At 40.2% G+C, this 24,496-nt stretch overlaps 1 protein-coding gene across 4 annotated transcripts in view; it reads left to right on the top strand.

The window, feature by feature from the left end:
* Positions 1 to 294: 294 nt before the first annotated feature.
* The window catches only part of arfip1 (ADP-ribosylation factor interacting protein 1 (arfaptin 1)), a 30,188-nt gene continuing 5,986 nt past the window's right edge, over positions 295 to 24,496 (top strand). The window contains exons 1-6 of one of the 4 annotated variants that reach the window (XM_017709365.2): positions 295 to 471; positions 3,511 to 3,821; positions 13,466 to 13,564; positions 15,538 to 15,646; positions 19,952 to 20,053; positions 23,184 to 23,296. In XM_017709365.2, coding sequence (XP_017564854.1) covers positions 3,513 to 3,821; positions 13,466 to 13,564; positions 15,538 to 15,646; positions 19,952 to 20,053; positions 23,184 to 23,296 — 732 coding nt within the window. In that variant the 5' untranslated portion in view covers positions 295 to 471; positions 3,511 to 3,512. Of the gene's footprint in view, positions 472 to 3,313; positions 3,425 to 3,510; positions 3,822 to 13,465; positions 13,565 to 15,537; positions 15,647 to 19,951; positions 20,054 to 23,183; positions 23,297 to 24,496 lie in introns of those variants that run through there. The other 3 variants (XM_017709366.2, XM_037532839.1, XM_017709367.2) reach the window with 3 other exon arrangements.

A 24,496-nucleotide genomic window follows, 5' to 3' on the forward strand; every position in this document is an offset into this window, starting at 1 on the left:
GTGGTAAAGAGGAGAACAGTGTTGGCTGGAGAACAGTGTTAGTAAGGAGGAGAACAGTGTTGGCAGGAGCCTGGTAAAGAGGAGAACAGTGTTGGCAGGAGAACAGTGTTAGTAAAGAGGAGAACAGTGTTGGCAGGTAAGCCTGGTAAGGCGGACAGTGTATCTAAGCGTGTAGTAGTTAACCGTAAGTCGCTGTGGATAAGACCATTTGCCAAATGCCACAGTATGTAGTATTGATTTCCTCCACTAGAGGGCAGCGGTGTGCTTTCAGCGCCCCAGCCGTACCCAGCTCTCCTCTTCCGGGTGCGTCTGAAGGCAGTTTTTTGTCCGCTGAACTGAAGTGCAGTGAAGTGTGGGGGGCGAAGCGGCGCTGGATGACGCGGAGCAACAATTTCACTGAACTGACCTTTAAATGACCACCGCAGAGCGACCACATTACCCGGAGGATATCTAGGCCCCCTTTTCTCGCAGGTAAGGACGGCGGCGTTAGCCGGAGCGCTGCGGACGCTCATCTGTTGCTCGGCGGGCTAAAGCAGCAGCAGCAGCAGCAGCGCGATAATGGCTTCGGCTTCAGCGCAGCCCTGCAGCTCATCTGTGTGTCTGACGATCGAACAGCGTCGGGAAAGTTTAGAAAGTAACTCTGGACAGCTCAGACGACCCTGTGGTGCGAGGAGTTTGAAGCAGGACCGTTGTAAACACTAAACACGACGCTGGTGTCAGCTTCTTATTTCAGTCTTTCCGTTCCACCTTAAATGGTGCAGCATTTAAGGTGGAACGGAATAAATCGATGTAAGGCTGGCGAATAGGAAGCCTCGTAGCTATACTTGGTGTAAAACTTTAGCTAGGAGGTGAAGGAGCTGCTGGACTCTGAGGTGGAGTGTTTTTGCAGTTTGAAAACGGATAAACAGACTAGCTAACAAGTGCTTGCGGATAACCGAGCACTAAGTGGGCTTTCGAGCCGTTGGGTGGGTAAGAACCGCCCAAGCTCACTTCAACGCGTTGGCTGTCGTTTGTTTTCATTGTCTTTGCTGGATGTTAATATGAATTATAGCGCTTTGGTCACTGCCCTCTTCTGTCTCATCGCTGTGTAAACACCGTAGCGCTTGTAATGTCCGATATAGGTAGTAAACCGATAAAGGAAGAGGGGGAAACTTGACAGTCGTGTCCGTGTTTCGTGGCATTTAACACACGTTTCCTTATTTCTTCTTAAAGGAGCCGCTCTCGCAGAACTCTATAGCGTTCACTTTTTTTAAAGGGGAACGCCACCGTTTTCGGAAAGGTTCTCCTCAAATCCGTGATAGGAACCAGACGTCCACCTCTAAAATCTCCCTCACAGAATATATTCAGGTTTTACACGAAATGGTTAGATATATGCAATGCAGCATGTATGCACTTTTTTTTTATCAGAGATGGCACAACACCACCTTTTCCTTTCTAAGACTAGTATTAAAAGTGTTTTAAACACTGTCCACTCACTGTCCTTCATCAGTGGTCACAGGACGCTGCCCACAGGACTCTGTTGGTTGGATATTCTTGGTTCTCAGTCCAGCAGTTACACTGAGGTGTTTTAAAAACTCCACCAGCTCTGCTGTGTCTGATCCACTCACACCAGCACAACACACTAACATGCCATCACCACGTCAGTGTCGGTGCAATGCTGAGAATGATCCATCTCAGAAATATTACTTGCTCTGTGTTGGTCCTGTCTCTGCGGGGGTCCTGACCGTTAAAGAACAGGGTGAAAGGGGGTAACAAAGCATGCAGAGAAACAGATGGACTACAGTCTGTAATTGTAGAAGTACAGAGTGCTCCTATATGGTCAGTGGGGCTGAATAAATGGCCAATGAGTGTGATTACATCTGCTAGCTAGCTTTATTGATATAGCACTGACCACGCTTATTGTCGGACTATTTTCTCTGTTATAGGAATAGCAGAGTTGGTCTTACTGTCTCAAAACGTGCTGTCACCTTCAAGATGCATCATCACTAGAGCGGATTCCCAGTCTGTAAACCAGGAAGTCTGCTCTCACTTTCCGTCCCATAGGAAGAAACAGACAGCTAACACTATCATGTATACATACACATATACATCAGCCGGTGTGAGTATGTGCCGTTTCAGGCTAGATTTGTTACAGGACCGAACTGGGTTTCTTTCTACCTCCTCCCATTTTCAATTCAGCCTTTTCTGATATCAGCCAAATACAAACACCCAACAATACCAGTGTGCCATCTCTAATATTAACTATAATGTGATGCTGTGTGGGTCACTGCTAAGACATGAGGGCCTCAGTTTGTGTTCCATTATGTTTCATTGTTTAAATTAAAACAGAGGGGTATTGTTATCATCTGAAAACGTTCCTGCTGTCCACCAAACATACGACACAACCTGCTGTTTTGCACAATGTGACGGTTTTTAAACATATGCCTTTTGAAAGAACTGAAGCACAGTTTCCTTCCCGTAACTGGAGCATATGTCTAATTGCATCCGATTTCTTCTTATGATTAGAGGTTCAGGATTTCTTTGGTTTTCCTTCTTCTTCCATGACTCCAGGAAAATAGGGCTGCAGAATATATCGTATGGTAATTGTATTGGGACAGTGGTCAGTATCGTGAAGTTGCCAAATCTCAGAGGTTCTCATGTTTCTGCTTCTTTTTATTTATAAAAGAAAAAAAAACAGTATTCATTTGGTCAAATGTGTCTCGTGAAGTGTTTGTTGTTAAATACATTAAATGTATCTACCTTTTCCCAGTAAAACGAGGTACCAAGACAGTGTGGTATGTTGTGCAGCCCTCCTGGTTAGTTGTTAGCAGGCTGTTGAAACGTCTTGTTGCTTGCAGTAACAATGAAATTTGCTGCTCTTCTAGGTCCACCTGTCCGACAAGTTCTACTTGATATGTTGGGTAATGGGCTTTTATACTCGTCTGTGGAGATTCAACCTGTCATATAGTGATCAATTAGCCTATGTAGTCATAATGAGAGTATATATCAGCACTTATGCTAGTGTAGCAAATTTGCTTAGTATAGTTCTCTGTCATTGAGGTACATTTTTGAGTAGTAAGCTTTTGGTGGCACAAATTCTTTTGTATTACAGTTAGCTCATGTTTGCTGTTCTTGGGTAACATGATGTCCCAGTTCGTGAAAACTGGCTGGAATAATAACTTCATTTTTCCCCCCAGAATGCAGTGTTCAGTGTGTGCTACATAATGCAAAAAGGGAGCACTCTATATGGCTTTGTGTTAAACACTGCCTCTGGATTGGATGATGTAATAACACCCTTGAAAAAGCTTGCTCTCTTTTCTCATTGGACATGTGAAAGCATTGGGTTTGCCAAGCTATTCATCCTTAATCCTTGGAGAAGACTTGCTCTCGGAAACTGTCCTATTAGCCAAGGCCGTAGTGGCATAATCAACCCTAACCGTAAAAGGTGAAACAACTTGACCAGTCCCACATCAGAAAAAGAAAAAGAAGTAGAATTACAGCTTTGCTTACTGTGTCTGCATTTGCTTGCAGGAATGTCAGAGGCTAGTTTTGAGTCGCAGGAGAAGCGGTCCGACCCCGAGGAGGACGCTCCAGATAATGGCACCCAGTCTCAGGGCCAATCAGAGGACACCCCAGGCAGCTTCTCTGATGACACACACATGACAGAGATTGATATAAACGACAGTAGTGAAAGTAGAACCTTTGACCGTAGCCTTAATGATGAGGATGCTGAAGATGGTGCTGCTGGGCAGTCCAAGAGCAACAATAACGGAGTTCATAAGGACCCTGAGAAGACCAATACTGCTAGTACCGATGCCGTGCCTTCCCAGAGTGCTGCAAAGGTGACGTTAACGGCCGCCGCGGCTTATAGTCCGGTCCATTTCTGCAGTCTCTGCTCTGTCATGCTGCTGCACTCTTAAAAGTAAGGGTTCATGAATGGTTCCCGTCTAAGAGAAACCTTTGTATTTTCAAAAATGAGTGTTTCTGAGCCTTTTTTTAAGAGTGTATGTTTTCAGGCAGGAAGCTTTTCCAACTTCTTGTTAAACGATTCCAGCACTGCCTGAACTCGGAGCAGCATTTTGCCTGGCCATGCGCTGTAACAGTGTGCTCAATCAAGCAAGGCTGTCCTAGGGCTGTGCAATTAATTGTTAACAATCAAAACCCTTATTTTGGTCCCTGCTGTTAATGAATTGTGAAGGGCTTTGGTTAATGGAATTCATTTAGCAGTGTGTCTGCCATCACCACAATGGCACTTCTCACCAAACGAATGCTCCAGTGTATCTCGGACGTATGATGTGTGCTGAGAGTGCATTCACCAGTTAAAATCTCAAGTGTTCACACACTTCATACTTAAAGATTTCAAATCAAGTGCAATGTAGGGCTGAACGATTTGGGGTAAATATCAAAACTATTGATATTTTATCTCTATAATCTGATCTGTATTTTTGACAAGAAGACTTTTTCTGACATTCTGGAGTTTCTGGGCTGGGCTGTGCCAAGTTAGGGATGTGCTTAGTGACTCTGTTTAATCATTCAAGTATCCAAATACTGAAATTGATGCTGGTCAGTACATATCACATATATCAGTAGTACTTGTGGAACACTGGCCATGTTTCATTATGAAGAGAGCAAAATTAACTGGATTTAATGTAGAACAGCATGCAAAGTATTTAATAAAAATCATCGTATTCTCCTTTTTTTGTTAGTATGTGATAGCATCTGATCTGCTGGATTTTTTTTTCTGCGTTCCAACTGATCTGTCTTAAAAAATAGATGTTGTGACGTACCGTGCAGAGGAAAGTCTCAGTACTGTATTAACTGAAATCAATATTTAAGTGTTTAAGTTTCATCACAGGAAGAGTAAATACAGGCCAGCAGTTCAGTGAAATGCGATTTTTACAAGTAAGCGTGTTCTGTTACTCCGAAACTGCCTCAACATGTCCATGTTGTTAAGGTCATGATTGAAAAAACAGGGATGAGCTCTGTCTCACTAACAGGGCTAACTACTTTAGCTGGTCTTGGCCAAGTCCAGAAACAATAGACATATTATTCTCTAGCAAATAACATAATAATCGTCCACTGGGGAGAAAATACCTTGTGTAGAAGAAAAACGAGTGCTCATCAACATCCAGAGTGACAGTGGTTAGCCCTGTTCGCTCATTAGCCAAAGTACTTTTTATTGTTTTTGTAGTTTTTCCTTCCCTGTGCTTAACTGGACATCCATTAATGAACTCTTATAGGTGCCAGAATATCAAAATTAGTCAGAATGCACATACCTAATTGCGTTATTTATGCCTCATGTGGGTGTTTGGATGCTTCTGATTGGTCTAGTTCAGTTCACATGCTCTGTTATTGAGGCTACAATAAAAAAACAATACTTGAAATTGCAGCTCCGATATAAAACCAATGAATCGTTCAGCCCTAGAATAATCACCATGCTGCTCCAATGATTGCTGTTCAAATCGCACAGCTCTATTCTCTCTGCCTCTGGTATTTTTTTCTTTGCCTTCTTGTGGGTACTTTCGGGTTTGCTTGCGGTTTGGGCTGTGGTGGTAGTTGGGTGTTAGACGTTGGTGTGATGTGACTATTATTCAGTCGTTATTTACTTATTCTCTTTCATTGGTACTGTAATTTGTAAATTACTAAAATATTCTTTCCATCGGTTCATGGGTTCAGGGCACTTCTTGGGACCAGGTTTGTGTTTTTATGTTAGATTCTCTCCCCCATGTGTTCTTATCGAATGGTTTAACAATGATGTCCACGGATGTATGAGTGCTTGTGTGTGCGTATGAGCCTGTATTTGTGTGTCTTGCCAAATGCCTCCCCTAGTTATTCTCATCATTATCCAGGCCTTGCACTTCAGTTGCAATGTACACCATTGCAGGGTCTCTCTTGACAATAGCTACCACGCCCGTGTCCTCACGCATAGAGAACAGCCTCACATGTTTCCTGGTCTGCAGGATGCTCTTACACCATTGGCTGGCACAAAGCATTGTAAACACATTTATGGTGATGTTTCAGGTTCGTCAAAGTTCTGGTAACCTTTAAGATAAGACTTATAACTGGAAGTAGCTTTTAGTGGGTCACATGAAGGCTATGACAAACTGTTAGTCCAATCACTAGTTTTGTGACTAGATTTGCTCAAGCGGAAGGATTTTGCAAGAGTTAATTGCTTTAAATCTTTCCCTTAGTCACGGCAAGCAAAGAGTGCTTCGGTTTCGCAACCGTGGATGTTCTGTGAAGCAGTGTCTCAGTGCAGAAGCAGTGTGATGTAATGCATTTTAAAGGAAGACTATTTTCAATCTGCCCATTGACTTCTTTTATAAGTGCCTTTTAAATCAACAGGTCTTTCATTCTTATACTAAGTGCTGGGAAGCACATCAGAATTTTTGTCAATAGTAATTCACCATGTGAGGCTGAAAAACTCTGTACTGAGCATTTTTGCAATTACACTTTTCAATGTATAGAAAGTTCACCGTCTTGCCCATTGCCTCAGTGTCAGTCTTAGCTAATAACTGAGCACATAATCAGTCTAATAGGCCTGTTTTTATATTGCAATTTTATCATGTTACATCAAGTTTTCATTGATTTCTTAGTATTTTGATCATCGTGTAATGTAAGTACTTGAACTCTTTGGCTTGGCAGTTGAGAGAGAAGACAATGGGCTCCTCTTCAGCCTGGCTGATCGGATTGCCTTCATGTCTCTTCCCTCTCCCTTCTTTCATGCGTATCCAAGCAACTGAACTCCAGGGGTTTCTTGGAGTTGTGCTACAGTATTCACATATCCAGTACTGCTCACAAACTTCTTCGCCTATTGGTCACCACCACTGTGGGCGTTCAGTATGGCTGCTTTTTGGGTCAGTAGTTCTAAAAGTCTGTAAAAGGATACTTAAAAAAATGGGAGACATGTCTGGAGCGGTCAGTTAGGTCCTGAATCTCTTTTATAAAACACCAGCAAGGATGTTTATGATTGATTCATCTCTCCGAACAATTAGTGAGACTGACCTCCTGCCATAAAGGCATTAGGTGGCTTTAAAAGATTCATATACTGCGTCACTGGATACTGTGCGCTGCTTTCACCTGCCAGACACACGAGCAGCTCAGGAGATTCAAATCTCAGACCCATTTAAATGAACACAAACTGTACAGTTGCGTTCTTTGCATAGAATGTTGCAATAGCTGCCTGTGGGGATTTTGATTATGATGTCAGAATGATATTAAACTTGATATAAAGACTTCATTTTATACGTGAAGTCCAAGCATAAATACGGCCACTCGTAGTATTTGATTACGTCATTAAGTAACCCTCCACCATTTTGCTAGGCAAGCTGTATGTCTCACAATGCGATGATGAAGCTCATCTGGTCACCACTGCTGCGGCTAAAACCCTGCAACAGACAAAAACAGACCAGAATGACCATAAAAATGATGGAAAGATATGTGGACACTTTCATTGCAGTCACCAGAAAACGTTATGATGAGAAGATTGGTGGACTGAATCTGCATAACCTGCGAAGAGAGTATATAAAAAACAGATGATGATGGCTGCCCAAGCTGCCAAAGCTCCAAAACATTACACTATTAAGCTATAGATGGCATCTGATTGCTAGCTTCTTATTTAAAATTTTCCGTTCCACCTTAAGTGGTGCAGCAGTTGCCAGCTTTTTTAACATACAGCTTGGAATGCAGCAGAAGTATCTGTATCTCTACAGCAACACAAAAATCAAGACAATACACTCAAATACGTGGGTTAATACACTTTAAAAATAGGTATAGTTTCACTGCCTTTACTGCCTGTATCAGTTACAGCTTTATCTCATAAGCAGCCACTGCGCTGCTGAATGACCTTGTAGTTGCCTTACCAAGATAATAGTAAACATAAAAACCTTTTGATTGTTTTCAGGTTTCACCTGTAGTGAAGTCCCAAGCTTGAATTTGACTGCAGAAAACACAAAAGCCTTGTGAGCTCCATATTATTTCCTGGCTTTTTTCTAGCTGTTTTGAAGCGAGCTGAACTTCTTTTTTTGTCTTTTCCGATTACTCGTCAAGTGACAGTTATAAGCTGTAGAAGCAACTGTCCAGTGACAGATCCGCTGTCTGTGTGCGTGTACATGAGGTTGCTTGTTCAAACTGTCGGCCTGCGTTTGCATGGAGGTAGAGATGGTAGTTAAATTTAGACCCTGGCCGGCTAGTGCCCGCCTTTGGGCTGTGTCTAGTGACGTGCTGTCTGAGCTGTTGCCAAGTTCTTTATTCTTCAGCTTCAACTCCAAGCCGTTTGGTTCTCAGGAAACTCCTTACTGCGCTATTTGTGGTCCTCTTAGCCTTTTGGGACACCTTCTGGATGGAACGTCACGGTCGTGCTGCTTGATCTCGTTACTGTAGCCAGTATCGCTGTCTTTATCCTGTTTGACTGCTTCTCTACACGAACATTTACGTTAGCTGTTCTGTTGTCTTGGTTCAGGTGAGGTAGTGGGTCATTACTCCTCAGCGGCATCTGGTTTGACTTTGAAGCTGAAAAGAATTCAACGTGGCTGAAGGTGACTGAGGTAGCAGGTGTTGGGCCTACACTGCCTTGCAGATATCCTCGTCTCATATCAGTCTAGTGCTGTTTATCAGACTGGTGTTGTTGGGACAAAAGGATAGTTTGTATGTAGGACTACAGGGGTAGATTTTACATTTTGATTGGGCATTGAAAGCAAATATCCAAGACAACAGTTCAATATCAAATGCCATTAGAACATTGAACTGTGAGACTAGCGTTAGTCTCAAAGTGTCCAACAGTGTGGTCATAATTCCAGAGTTTGGATTTTGATAGCAATACCAAGTGTAGTATTGCAATGCTTGATAAACACTCATCAGTGTCTGAATACCAGATGTTTATATAACACAATTGTTTAAATTACAGAATATTTATTATCAGTCTTTTTATTAGTACAAAACTTTTCCAGCATAGCCCAGGGCTGAATGATTTGGGGAATAGGTTTAATTTCTGGAATGTAAATGCAGCAGTTTTCTATAAATTAATTTCCAGGCCTGTTTTTTGGCCAAGAAGAGCCAAGTATGCACTTTTTCTGGCAGTGAACGCTGAATGCGTCAAACCAATTAGTTGTGTTGGTTGTGATGTCACATGTATAGGACTTGGGTGTTTTGTGGCTTCTGTTTGGTGCAGCTCATCTATAGGCAGTTCACAGTCTCTGTGATATTAGTTTAATTTTTCTCCATTCAAACTTTTGAAGACAACATTGTTGAAAGTGCATTATACAATAAAACATTGCAGGTCTTGTGATTTGAAAATTGCACTGTTAGATTGCAATTTCGATATAAAACCAATTCATCTTTCAGCCCTAGCATAGACCAAATTCTGTGTCAGCCATGTCCGAGCTCCGACACTAGAGGATGGAATTGTTACCGTATTAAAAACTTTTGATAAATTGTGTGAGTTTAATATACAACACTAATATTGTGTCAGTAATTTGCTTTCTTTTACAGATTGTGTAAAAACAACTTATTTAGTCATAATCCCACAGTTTGCACATTCATAGGTCTGTCACAATCCTGTAATTTTGGATTATAGTCATAAAAATTGGGAGAATTTAATTGTCTTTTCCAATAAAGACAGGCATCTTGTTCCATTAACTTCTATTCAAAATAATGTTTTCCCTTCTTCTGTAACTTTACTGTTTTGTGACGGCAGCAGTGATATATTTGTATGCAAGCTCACAGCAAGTATTCACCGTATCGGATAAAAATGAATTTAGAAAAATGCCAGTTTTCTTATCTAAATGAACAAATGTACAGTTAAAATAAAAAAGAAGCCAAAAATTAACTGGATTTCACCATGACAACAAGCCTCTTTGCATACAGCCTCATTCAGAGCCTTACGAGTGAAGCTTTGGCCCCAGCTAGAAAACGGCTGCTAAGTTAGCCTAGTTAATTGTGGTATTTTGCACAGAACGCTGTCATGAACGATTCAGTACACTGTATTGACCTTGACACGGATGTTTTCCAGCTGGTAGCTTCATTGAGCATTAGCCTGTGATTGAAGAGCACGGTTGCTGCATAGAACCACATTAATGGGTATGTGTGTGAACTCTCAAGTTACAGTGATCTTATTTGGATTACTGTGCTATAGTACTTTTTTGTATTAGTTTGAATGTTTCTATAAAAAAATCTCAGATTACATTATCATCTTTTCTAGGTCACGTTGCCCATTTCAACCTCCGGGTGTTAAAGATTAAGCAAGACTTCAGTATGGGGCTTTATGGAGTCAAAGGGTAATAGCTCAGAGGTAGACTTCTAATGTCAGGGTGTCATAAGGATCTTGCAATGTGCAAACATGAGGTGGACTTCCTTGTCATTATCATTCACGACCAGTTGTAAACTTATCTACATGAGACTACTTGCAAGCAGTGTAATATAAAATACTGTACATAGTCCTGTCAGTGATACTGTACGTTCAGAAATATTTAGTCACTCCTTCTAATTACTGAAGTGATTACAACATTCCAGTGCAGACAAACAGTTTGTATTATCTCCAATGAAGAGCATCAAGCAATAGAATGCGACACTCTGGAGCAGCCATGAGCCTAAGATCACTGTGCCCAATGTCAAGTGTCCGCTAGAGGGGTATAAAGCCCCTCTGGGGTGATGGAGCTCCATCCAGTACCTTTGGGATAAGTTGGTCATCCAACAACAGATCTCACTAATGCTATTGCGGCTGAATGCAACTATGATCCAGCATCTGGTATAAAGCCTTCCCTGAAGAGCAGAGGCCGATAATGCAGCAAAGTGGGACAAACTCCCCATCGGTACCCTTGATTCCAGAAGAAATGTTGGATAAGCAGGTGTCCACAAAAAAAAAGAAAATGAATGGTTTTAACTAAGAAAAGAGCGAGTTTGGACTTTAAAGGGGCACAAGCATTTTTATTGTAGTCACAGTCAGTTAGTGAGCTCTGGAAAGTTGTGAAACAGCATCTTGTTAGCTGAAGGAATTGAAACATAGGTTGCAGAAAACATTGCACAAAAGACTGCAGCAGTTTCCATTTTTAGGTCCTTCAGGCAGGTCCATTATTAATGTGCAAACTGAATGTGTCGTTGGTATCTGGGATGCGAGACAGAAGTGCAACTTTATTGCAGTGGAATTTCTTTCTAAGAAATCTTATTAATGTTTCTCTTAAATATTAAGAAGACTTTTGAGTTTAGGAGTGTCGCATCATTTTCGTCACGTGTTGAACATTTTGTTCCTGGTTTTGCTAAAGTACGTCATCTACGTGATCTGAAAACAGATTCTACTCACTGTTCAAAATGAGGAAATAAACATGAAGGTCGTTAGAAAGTAGGCATCAGGTAAGAGCACTTCCTCTCAGTGTGTCAGAGAGTTGAGTCATATGTTGAAGTCAACTCTCAGCGGGAACTTGAAAAAGCTGCTGAAGAACAGGCAGGTGACGGGATGAAATGATCAGTGAACTGTACCGCACGTTTATTCAATGTAAATTTAACACTTGACCAAAAAAAGAGTCTGATCCAGGTCTATAACAAAGCTAGAATTTATTTATTTATTTATTTACTTCCTTCCATACATTATTGACCATAATTGATCCCTGAAAACTGTTGGAAATGCCAGGGGTAAATGGCTGAACTTGTTAGTACCTGGAACTTAGGCCACGCCCACAGTTATCCAGATATTTTTCTCTTTTTTTAGGTTTCCTGTCCACAATAACAAGCTGTTTTTGGTCAAAATGGAGCTTATTGAAAGTGGCCTCTAGGTTCAGTATTTTTGTGTAGATGGGCAACAGGCCGCTTTTGGTATTGCTGCAGGTAACTTGCCGTGGCTGTTCATGTGGAATTTGGTGATTAACGTGTTTCCAAGTGAATTTCGCTTTATGTTTTATTAGACTGTAATGCAGTGGTGTAGGAATCTATGAACAGATCTTTTACAGGGGTGTTAACTTGATCACCAATATTACATTTTGATTTTTAAGACAACATTTTAGCAACTTTTTTTAGAGCCATTTTTTTCTGGCAAGAAGATAATCTAACTTTGTTTCTTGGTGGAATGTTGAATTGTAATGATGCTTATGATATTGTGCAAGTCAAACAAACTTATTGTGTTTGTAACACACCACAGACGTTTTTCTAGAGCTTCACACTCTATATTCTACTTAATATGTTTGCTCACAATGGGCCTCATTCACCAAAATTTAGGCCACATAAATCTCTCAAGTTTTTACCTTAAATTTCTTCCTGGAAAAGGTCCTAAGAAAAAGTCTAAAACCACAGAATGTTTCACAACTTTGTGCTCTTGAGTAGATTTTGTTCTTACCTAAAACATACCAAAAACAGAAAAATATCTCACAAAGAAGTTTCTTCTTAAGAATGGTTGGTGCATGAGGCCCATGTTTGTGAGGCATTGGAGCCCAATCCCATTTCTTATTCTCACTCCTACCCCTTGTTTTCTAGTGTCACCTTGCCACCTTGGAACTGAGTTACAATGATTAGTGTAATTTTCTAACGAGAAAAAATCCTTAGATTTGTGGGTTTCTTTGGTCATTTGTGCAGCCATCTTGCTGTTTTTTCTTTTTTTCTATTAACGCTTCAAAAAAAAAAAAAAAGCTCTGTTTGGAGGGTCGTGTAGCCCTGACACTTTGTCCTACCCCTCCATCACAACTAAAATTAGGACACCCCAGGACACCCCCTGGAGGGGTAAGGACTGAATGGAGTGAAATTGGTCCTTGATGTAAAAACTTCAGGTAATGTTGCCACCCCATAGGTTGTCATGCTCATTTAAGTGTTTTTAAAATGTTTTTGTGTTCATGTGTAGAAAGAGAGATTTTTGCAAGCGATTTTTTTAAAGAAGCATGTGTTTTCAGAGGATCCGGTTAGATGTGAATGTGGCCTTTGATGCCTCATTTGAAAGTAGCTAATTTAAAGGTTTAGTAGTATTTGAAAGGAAACAATATTCGTATCGGTCAGTGCTGAATGTTTCAGGGTAGTGATAAGTGTCTTTGGGGTGCCAAATTTTGATCAGTAAGACCGTAGAGAAACAGAGGAGTCTGACAGGAGAGGCAATGCCTTTCGCCGAAGGCATTGCCATGGAAACAAGTGATCGCTTGTAGTGTTTCCATGGTTTGATTACATGGTTTATTTTTATCCAGTTAAGAGAGTAACAGGTCATTAGTTTTTCTGATGCTAATTTTTTTTCCTTTTATTCATGGGCATGATTTGAATATGAGCCTAGCCTGTTAGTGCCATCAGATACACAAAGTGCATGTGTGTATGTGTGTTCAATGATGGGTAAAGCAGCAATGAAGATGAAATCACTGTTCTCTGCAGCATCTATCGGTTGTAGAAACTGAGTCTAATACTCTGAACCCACATTTATGTAATGTTCTTGAATGTGTAGGTCAGAAGGTAAATTTGCTTGAATGCCAGGCTGCCCGAAAGCCATATTTGTGTGACCTCTCAGTACAAGTGTGTCCATGTGTAGGTGGCTATGGCAGAGGAGGCCCACAGAAGCCCAGCTGCTGAACTCTCAGTCACCAGCAACGGAGACGCAGACACGGGTCACGAAGAAGTGTTTCAGCGGGTAAGAAACGGATCGCTAGATGCTGTGCTATCATGCGCACTCTTTAGGTTTGCATTCAGTGGAATCAAAAGCAGATGCTCCATGTCACAGACTTGAAAAAATGTAAACACGGATCTGTTACCACTAAACCTCAAACCAGTCCTCAGTTTCGCCACTTACTCGCAACACAAGGGATAGAATAAAAACGTAGGCCATCTGCATGTCAAGTTTGGTGCTAGATATGAATTTATCTTTGACACTAATCTTTAATGTAATAGCCACTTTGTGAAGAAGTTTACTGATTACATAAGGAAACACTTATGGCAGATTTAAGATATCATAGCAAATCTTGTATTGTTGTTGACTTGCTATAAAATGGCGTTAACACTAAGCTTACACCAGTGCATTGTTCTGTAGTAATTCTGTGCATAAGGCTACATTTTTATCCATTTATAATGCACTGAAGTGTTTAAATGCTTGTGCATTTAACCTGATTACATTGAAACAGAGTGGCATTTTGAAACACAGTGTCGAATGGTCAGAATTACTTTACTAGGAACAAATAGTTGACAGTTAAATGATCAAGGCTGGAGGGTGACAGCTTTGCCGTGATAATTAGGCTCTATTTTAAGGCTCCTTATCTGTCAGACAGGATGCATGCTGTAGCTATTGACCCCCTACTGTGCGGCCTTCTGCCTCTCATCCGATGAGCCAGACATTGGCCTTTTTGTTTAGCAGTTTTGTTACACACTGAAAGCTCAAGGCCAAACCTAAGTCCCCAGTCTTAAGGTGGATCACAGATCAGTTTAGGAATGCATAAATCATTACGTCAGCCTGATTGGAGGGCATCCTGGGTTGATCTCCAGAGTGCTTGGGTAGTACGCATTTGTCGGAGTTCACTCTGCTTTAGTTAGTTCATTCACTGTTCCCATGCCAGATTGTCGGCGACAATGGACCGGCACGACCTAAAGCTGGGGGATTATGAGGACAGAGAAAGCAGAAAAAAGTGTTTCTATAATCCACATTTATTCACACTGACAGATGGTCAATGGGATTTCTCACACTATCTGTTATTACACTGTGAAACTGTGACATTGCTAGAACTTGGTAGGCATGAGCTTCCATGCTCTGTATCGAGGCAACATCGCCCTCTAGGTTTGTGGAGGCCCACATAAAAGTGAAGTGCTGTGGTCAGCAGGTTGTATATTTTACCTTGGACTGCAGTTTGTACACTTTGTCTTGAGATCATAATGTTGTATGCAAAGATTTCACCCCCCTCTGTAAACTTAAATGTTTTTGATTTTCCAAGTGAGAATAAGTTAACACTTCCTCTGCAGAGTACACATTTAAATATGCAGTTTTTACAGATTTTAGTGCACAGTTTCTGTTTATTTGCTGAAATTGGAAAAAATAAAACCTATAATGATGTTTGCATGGGCTAAATTTTAGGTTGTAATTTTTTTCAATGTGCTGAATTCAGCAAATAAACAGTAATTGCATTAAAATGTAGAGTGTGTTCACTTATTTACACTTACAAAAACAGCAAAATGTAATTGGTGCCAAAACGTGGCTGTAACTCAGACTATAAATGTTGAAGTTTGGAGAATGTAAAATCCTTTAAGACTCTGGTTTTATACTGTCATATCTACTGCTTGTGACTGCAATATCTTGGCATAGTGTTATAAAGTGTTCCTATTTTGTCACTTAAAAAAAAAAAGTATTATTATTTAACTAAAAAAAACCTCTGTGATTAAAAACCATGAAGATGTGTCCAAAGCAAGCAATAGACCTTAATTTAAAGTGATAAAGAGATAAACAGTAGTATTACTGTAATACTAGAGGCGCTCAAGTACAGTAGTACTGTAAAAACATTTTTACTGTAAAAACTTTTTTAAATGATGGGTAACAAACCAAGCATATGATGGAAAATGTAAGGACTGACCATGAGAGTGGGTTGCATTGTCTTTTTAATCCTGGTTTTGTTGTTTTTGAAGGACTTGTCACATGGCGTCTCCTCCGGACCAATCACGTCGCACACCCACAATGCACCAGACAGCTATGGAATGATGACGGAGGGTGTTGTTGAAGTGGGACCATACACAGGTGTGTGATCGGATTCCTCAGTACATTTATTTCAGAACATGCAACATGCGTTCCTGAAACATGTTACCAAATCTGCTTTATTTGCTGTGTCAATGGAGGGATGTGACTCCTTGAGGTGACTGTGAATCAGTTTCACTGTTCATTGGTTTTTGTTTTTTTTTGTGAAAGAGCAGTTTGCTTAACGACACTGTGCAGTGATTAATAGCGAGTTGTGAGACAATTTGTGGGGAGTTGGGGGGGGGGGTGCGAAGGCATTTATAAGGGGGAGCTTATATTTTACATAAAATATTTCAGTATTTTGTGTTTCCTGTAGGAGGAAAAAAATATATTAACATGGGTGTCATGATACCCCTAGTTTCCTTCATTCATGTTTGTGGTTAGCTTGTGAACTTTGCCTCAGAAGAACGTCTCACGTATTTATTTAAAACAAGTTTGTTTTTTGAATAAATCACTATATTTAATTGGTAGCATTTACAAATAGTTTTTTGACATACATGCCGTTCTGTGTTATTTTTCCCTTTTACAATCAATGCAGTTGCTCAAATACTGAGAAATTAATAAATCATTGTTTATGTTCACTGTTCAGTGGAGTGCGACAGTATGCAAATTTTACAATATGTATCGTCATTTTTGCATCACGATACATTTTCGACACAGAATTAGACAAGAAATGGCAACATAACTTAGTATGTATTTTTAGATTTTTCTGCGACTGAATATAGTGGTGGGGCAGCACAGTGGTGCGGTGGGTATTGCTGTCGCCTCACAGCGAGAAGGGCCTGGGTTCGATTCCCCGGCCGGGTGACCAGGGCCCTTTCTGTGTGGAGTTTTCATGTTCTCCCCGTGTCTCTGTGGTTTTCCTCTGGGTACTCAGATTTCTCCCCACAGTCCAAAGATATGCAGTCAGGCCAGTTGGACATGCAACATTGCTCCTAGGTGTGAGTGTGTGTGTGTGTGTGTGTGTGTGTGTGTGTGTGTGATTGTGTATGTCAGTCTGTCTGCCCTGCAATGGACTGGCAACCTGTCCAGGGTTTCCTGCCTTCCGCCCGATGACCACTGGGATAGGCTCCAGTAGCCCCCCCCCCAATGCGATCCTGAGGGAGAGGCGGCTTAGAAAGTGTGTGTGTGTGTGTGTGTGCGCGCGCGACTGAATAGAGGTGCAAATTGGTAGTTATAAACATCCCTGCAGAGAGAGTTATTCATTTTGCCCATTTAAAATCGGTACTTAGCAGCTGCTTGACCCTTAAGGCTTCCAGTTCACCAGTTTCTTAATAGAATTTTTCCCTTCAAGCTTAAATGAGGCAAAAGTTACATGTGACTATGTTAAGTGTCAATACCTCAAATATATGTGTGTGTATTCTGTCATTAAGGACACAACAGTACACGGTGTGTTGTCGAACCATTCGCTACACCCCTGTGGCTCAATATGTACCTGTAAACTGTGGTATTATGATATGCCTGTTATTTTCCTGTAATTTCCAGAACTTTGAAGACCACACACGTTGTACATCAGATCCACAGGACATCTCTAGAGCCTGTGAGAATTTCCCTGCAACCTATCAGCACTTTGTTTGCGAGTACAAGCTGGAAAACTAAAGACAGATAATCCCTCAGCTCCAGTGCATCAACGATGAGCTTTAGCGAGACATAGAGAAGTTAAGGCCACTGTACACCAGCCACATCAATTCGCTTTGCGCAGTGTCCAAAAATTCGAAACCTTTATTTTTACTGAAGGTCCACACTTCGCCACTGGCCTCCGGCAGTGCTCATGACATCAGCAGCCGCACTTTAGATAAACAGACAAATGCTATTGGTAAGTTATCTCAGCTAACCGTACTATTCTAGCCTTTCTCAGCTCTTATCTTTCACCTCCAAAACAGGCTGTGAAAAGGCCACTGACACCAAGGGTGATAAGTAATGCTGAAAGCTTTATTTCATTAGTTTATATGAGTAGAGTGTGAAAATTAACATTAACCCTTTTATTAGCTCTCCCTGAGTTCTATAGCAGCGCTCTGCTACATGACGCTGCACTACGTGACATGCAATTGTGCGGTGGCCTTTATGATGTCCGCTCCTTCCCACATTTCAGTAGCAAACTCTATGAAACATCATGGGAAGAAATTAAAAACTAATTGCCAGGCACCCTAACTAGCTCTCTTTAATTCTTTAGAATAGAGAAGGCAAATGACCTTCAGGTTGTCAAAGCTAATAGCAGTTGTACTTTTAATGTTCTGTTGCATCTTTACCCTTTTTCATTGTTCTCAACTGAGAAGCCTCACCATGTCAGACAAGTTGGCTAGTCAGCATTCCCAGGTAGACTAACCAAACTATTTTTTTGCTGTTTGTATTGTTTTGCTGTGGTGGCTGCGCAGGGTTTTTTTTCTTGTAGTTAGGAATATAGTTTTAATTAGAACTATTACTCTTCTCAGTATCTCACATAGCATGAAATCTCACTCTATTCGATTCACTGTGCAGATTGTCTTTTGACACCAATATAGAGGAAAAAAATGTATTAACATGCGTGTCATGATACCCCTAGTTTCCTTCATTCATGTTTGTGGTTAGCTTGTGAACACTGCCTCGGAAGAATATCTCGCATATTCATGTAATGTTGCCTTTATTTTCTTAATAAATCACTATTTAATTGGTAGCGTTTACAAATAGTTTTTCGACAGGTGCTTGCAGTTCTGTGTTATTTTTTCCTTTTGCAATTAATGTGAAAATGAGTAAGTGAAAATGAATAAGTAATTGTGTTTATTTTCACTGTTTCAATGATGTGGCTAGTGAATTAATGCAGCTATTAGTTTACCACTGAACAGAAAAGTCATTTAAGTGCAATAAAAGTAGATTAATTTGCTTTTCTTTTTGACTAGCCTAAGAGCCTGGAGGTGGTTTCAGTATCCTCTTCCCGAGGGTCCATTCAGTGTGAATCTAGAACAACTTCATTTGTATGGCTCCACGTCATGCATCTGCACGAGCAAGCTGCAGAAAGAGGAGGGAATTTGAATTTGAAAAGCAAGATGTCCTCGTGCCTCTAATGAGTTGTGTGTGATCTTTATTCATGCGCCGTCCCCTTTCATTAGCGTCCCCTTGTACCGAGTGTGTGAATAAATTAGCTGGCCCCAACCTTGGCAACCTGTCCACTCTTGTGCATAATGGCTGACCACCCACTCTTTTGTCACTTGTCGTTCTCGCCACATGTAGGTTGAGATTATAGGAAAACACTGATGTGGTCCACGTGTACATTTTTATTAATACTGACAATTACAGTGATTTTATTTTGTGTTTGACATTCAATTATTTCTAACATCAGTGGCACAGAGAGATCTGACTGTTTTTATTTGTAGGAGGATTGGAACACATGAAATATTTCTGCTGATACCAACCCAGTGCTGAACCCAGTGTTAGATCAGTGCCATCTGTTTGTTTGTTTGTTTATTTATTTATTTGCAGTGTTAAGATAAGATAATCCTTTATTAGTCCCACAGCGGGGAAATTCACAAATTTTTACCTGTTAACAACCATCCCTGCTTGTTCCAGAAGGAGGATACAAGCTGAGGCCCAGATGTTTTTGAGCATTCCATTTTTCTTACATTTCTGTATCATTTAGTGAGTGATGTCACGGGACAGAAACCATTTTTTAAACAGAATTTGCTTTGCGTTAGTGGTCCCCAACTAAAGATTAATAGTTGACTAGAAATACTGTGTTTAAAAACACCGGACTATAGAGCTTAAATCTAGTTTTCACCTTAAACATCAGCTTTCATGCTTGCTGTCTAAGTCATTGAGAATAGTTTTTAGAGCCGCTTTGTAGCATTTGGTTTCTTATACTCACTCGGTCACTCACACATGTAGCAGTATGATGGTTCTCCACAAGTGGGCACTATTAACACTAGTAAGACAGATTCTTAAACTCGTTCACTACATGACCCAAACTTTTTTGTTTTACAGTAATATCTTCAGTGTAAGCTGTGATTTACAAACAAATAAGTAAAGAAACCAATAAACAGTTCTGTCAGAACTGCCAGAAAGCCTCAACTGTAGTTGAGATCAAGAACTCTGTCTAATAAATGGTCGACCCACAATAGCCCTACATTGCATGCTAAAAAGTGCTCACAGGCTCATCTAAATACACCTTCTAGTCTATTTCAAAACCAGGAAACTGTTATTTTCTTGTCTTCCAGAAAATTTGTTGTCCTCCCGCATATCAATGACTGACAGTCAAAACCAGTTAAGAAATTAATTTCGGGTGCAGTCCTCCATTAACCATGCTTGCCTTGACTCTCCACTACTGACCATTTCCAGGGTCGAAGAGCCAGCCCACCTCACCCACCATAGCACCCAGTCCTGTGGCAGCTAGCCGGCTAGCTCGCACGGCCAGCGATAGTCAGGTGGAGACAGAAAAAGGTACCACAGCTATAACGCAGCAGCAGCAGCCTTCCTGCTGTGATGCCTCTTCTACACTAACCAGGCATTCGCTATTCTGCTTCCTGCTTTGCCATCATAAGGCCTTACAGTTCACACAAAAAATCGCAGTGGCATCTGTTTTAAAAACCATTATATTCTTTTGTTTTGACCCATAACACAAGGAATCGGGCGAATTAACTAAATTCGTAGCATAGTAATATTAGTGTAGGGGCTGCTCTGTTTCCTATCACAGTAAGGCTTCTACCCTAGCTAGCATAGTAATGTTATCTAGTTATCTTTCAGAAAATCTGGCCTGTACAAAGTGCTCTCTGTAAACTCTGTAAATAAATACAATTTGTACATTAAAGTGTTAGAACAGTGTTATTTAAGAATGAGTTAATTTTTTGTTCAATTAGTTGGAACATTTATATAGGACTTTATAGGAAGGCCATCATTAATGGAGAGATTGAACTATGATAAAGTCCTTATTAGCATATTTGTTACATTTGACTGACCGCCTCAGTGAGCCCTATAATTTAGCTAGATAATTTTAAGCATAACTTTGTTTTGTTACACACAGATCTATAAATAGAGTATATAGACTGGAACTTTGTGTTAAAGTATCTTCAGCCAAGGTGTATAGATAGCAAAATATCAAATCTGAACCATTTTTTTTTAAAGAATCTTCAGTGGCAAATTAGAATTTTCAAGCCTATGAATTATTCGTCCCGGATTCTTTGAAGGTTGTGACAGATGTTTTATTGCACTAATGATTGTTTCATTGCTTTATGGTGCTCTAACTCCGCTTTTTGTGCCTGAGATATGGATCTCAGTTTTGTCTCGAGCCAAACGCTCTTTGGCACTTTTGGATTCTGCTTTGTCAGCTTTTAGTTTCTCTCTCCCCTCTGAATTTGAAGAAGCATCATCTCTTAAAACAGCTAACCTCCTGCGGAAAGCATGTCAAATCACCTTGCTTCTGTCTCTCTCCCAGGACTGATTTAATACTGTGCACTGCTTTGGTTGGCTGCCATTATCTTGGGGTTTCTAAAGTGCCTTCTTTCTTGGGTGCCAAACTTCTCAGAACTAGTCTGACTGTTTACAGCTAGGGGAAATATTTGTCAAAAAGCTTTGCTCAGTATAAACACTTTGTACATGTTGCATGTCTGTCAGTCATTCAGTCACATCACTGACCCAGAATGCATCAACTAACTATGGAGTTCCTCAGACATGTGTTACTTGTACTGTAACATCAATCATCACTTCAAAATTTGTTTGGTGTGAAATGACTTGCTTTAACATGTAGACGTATGTTTGTTTATATGTTTCACATATAAACCTGTAAGCATATTTTAAAGGGATTCCATTATTTATTCGTAGCGGTAGTGATGGGAACCAGACAACCAAAGCATGTAGTGTTTGCAAAAGCTACATCACAGGACGTTATTACATGAAATGATTAAGATTAATGTCTGATGCATTGTTTTATGATGCATTTGAAGCCAAAAGCTTCTCAAAATTAATTTTTAAGATGTTTCATAAAATGACTATTATTGTTGTAGACCTCGTGACCCCTGGTTCCGGTCACTACCACTGTGAAGAAAGTCCGAGTCAGCATGTCTCTCTACAGTGAACCATGTCATATCAAACCACTTCAAATGAAGCATCTCACTACATAAATCATGCAGTTATTTTGCCAAAGATTTGTGAAATTCACCTTCAGGTTTTATGCTTGAAACATTGAGCAGCCGTCCTTCAAAGGGTATATTTTTATAGGTTATAGGTTATTTTATTTATGTGCTGATATGTGATTTAAAGAAAATCTGCAGAAGTGTAATTATCTGAATGTGAAATTTTGTCATTTGATACCTTTTCAAGTACAACCATGACACCAGCTATCAAAGTTGATGCATATTGTCCGGCTTTCCTTTTGTGTAATGCATAGCCACCCCTTAAGAGTCAGTGGATAACTTCCAACCAGAGCTGGAAGCATGGCAGCGCAGAGGGCTCTCAGGCTAAAGCAATTATCAGATTAAAGTGATGTCTGTTATGACAGAGGAAGAGTAAAAATCCTGGAAGAATTGACATAGATTGTCTAATCAAGGGTGTGCCCAGGCCTGCTCTTTGGAGAGCTGCCACCCTGCATAGTTGTGTTTGCACCCAGTCCAGCTAATCAAGAGGCATCCAGATGTGCCAGGTATGTTAGATTAGAGTTGTAGATTCCCATAAGCATGCTGGGACATTACTCGTCAGAATGAGTTTTCAATTCTTCACTCACTCATCTTTCACTACATATCGCTGTTGTTGAAAAAAGAAAAACCTTGTATGCCCAAAATGATAACTTTACAGGAAAATGAAAAAAAGCTACTTTACATTTAATATCAATGGAAGTCATTGGAACCAGATTTTCTTTCCAAGTTGTTTTGGGTTATTTCTTTTGGTCCATTTTGGACCATGTAAAGGGCAACAGGCATTTTCAAATTTTGATTAAGAACATAAAAACAGCAAAAATGGAGATGAAGTTTTCTTGTGAGAGCAGCGATATGCCAGTTCAAAGGTATAGTAAGGTATCAGCATTGTCATTTGAGTAGTTTAATATAAATACTATTGTTGGGGCTGTTAGAAAACTTTGGAATGCCAAGTTCCTCTTAATTTTGTGTTTTTACACAATTTGGAAAAAAAATATTTCAACTGGAGATTTCATCTAGTAGGATATTTTGTAAATAGATATGAAGTTAAAAAGCTACCCCAAGTGACACAACCACAGTTCTCTCTGTGTGTGTTGGATGGCTCAGAATTGACAGTTAGCGCTGTCCATTGATCATGTTTTTCAGTAGCTTTGAAAAGTGCATGCTAGCCTTCATCCTCCCAGCTCGGTAGCATCGAGTCTGGGAAGGACTTAACTTGGAGGAACTGGTTATGACCAAACTGGAGAGAAAATTGTGTGAAGAATTCCTCTACAAGGTTTTTGTAGAACAGAAACAGGATAACATTTTCATAGTAAACTGTTTACACTTTTGCCTACTTGGTGTAGCAAGGTGTTAATCTTTAAAAAGGGGGAGGAACAGTAACTGTTCTACATTCTCTCATGTAGAAACTCATTTTGTTTATAAATGGATGTTGTTTTGAGCAGGCAGCATGAGAGGGCAGCAGCAGAGTGGGTCGGTGGTCCTGGCAGATGATTTGAAAAACCCTGCCATGGAAAAACTGGAGCTGGTCAGGAAGTGGAGCATTAACACTTACAAAGTGAGTAGCATGCAGCCGATTACCACACGCAGGTTTTTTTATTTATTTATTTATTTTGCTTTTTCCTGTATATAGAAAAGATTAGAAACCCAGTTGACTTGAAATTTACTTATAATACAAACTTGGGCAGTTGCTGAATTCCATGAATAAATTGCTGTAATATTTGACTGTATAATGTGAATTTACAGTATGCAGTGAGAGTCTTGGGCTTAGTCGTCAAGAGACGAGAGAATGCTAAATAAAATGTTTTGTTTTTCACTTGCTGTAAGCTGAACACCCAGTCATATGCAAAGGTTTTAGTATTACTGGTCATTATTAAATTAAATGAAATAATTTATTATCATTAAATTATTGTGATTAATTAATGGTCAAAATCCCAGTTTGATGCATTTTAAGGTCCCAAAAAGAAGACGTACTGGAAAAAGATGACATGTTGTCAACTTACCAAAATGTAACTAAATGCTACTGGTCATACCTCTAATTACAGATTTTGTTGATTTCCTAAGTGAAAATAAGTTAACACTTTCTCTACAGAGAGCGCACAATTAGTTTTTAATTGCTGAGTTTAGCATATTGGAGAGGAAAAACATGAACTAGAGCCTGTACAAAAGTTATGGCACATTTTAAAAATTTTGCCTAATGTTAATCTCAGCAAATAACTAGAAACTGTGCCATATGTAGAAAAATGTCATGTTGCCAAGCTTGTTTCCTGAAAAAGGAAATCAACAAAACATGTAAATTGACTGGACATGTTGAAACATTTGCATGCGACTGTTTTTACAAGGCGCGGTTCTGTTGTCTTCTGCTGAAACTGTCCCATGTTTACACACTGCTGACATTTTCACATCAGTGTTCACAACAGCAAAAATCGGGTGGCAAGTAATTTTCTGTTAGTCAGCGAATAACATGTTGATGTTACATACACTCACCGGCCACTTTATTAGGTACACTTCACTTGCTTGTTAACACAAATAGCTAATCAGCCAATCACATGGCGGCAGCTCAGTGCATTTAGGCATGTAGAGGTGGTTGAAACAACTCACTGAAGTGCAGACTGAGCATCAGAACGGGGAAGAAAGGGGATTTAAGTGACTTTGAACGTGCCGTGGTTGTTGGTGCCAGACGGGCTGGTCTGAGTATTTCAGAAACTGCTGATCTGCTGGTATTTTCACGCACAACCATCTCTAGGGTTTACAGAGA

The sequence above is a fragment of the Pygocentrus nattereri genome, chromosome 22, assembly GCF_015220715.1.
Source record: "Pygocentrus nattereri isolate fPygNat1 chromosome 22, fPygNat1.pri, whole genome shotgun sequence".
NCBI lineage: Eukaryota > Metazoa > Chordata > Actinopteri > Characiformes > Serrasalmidae > Pygocentrus > Pygocentrus nattereri.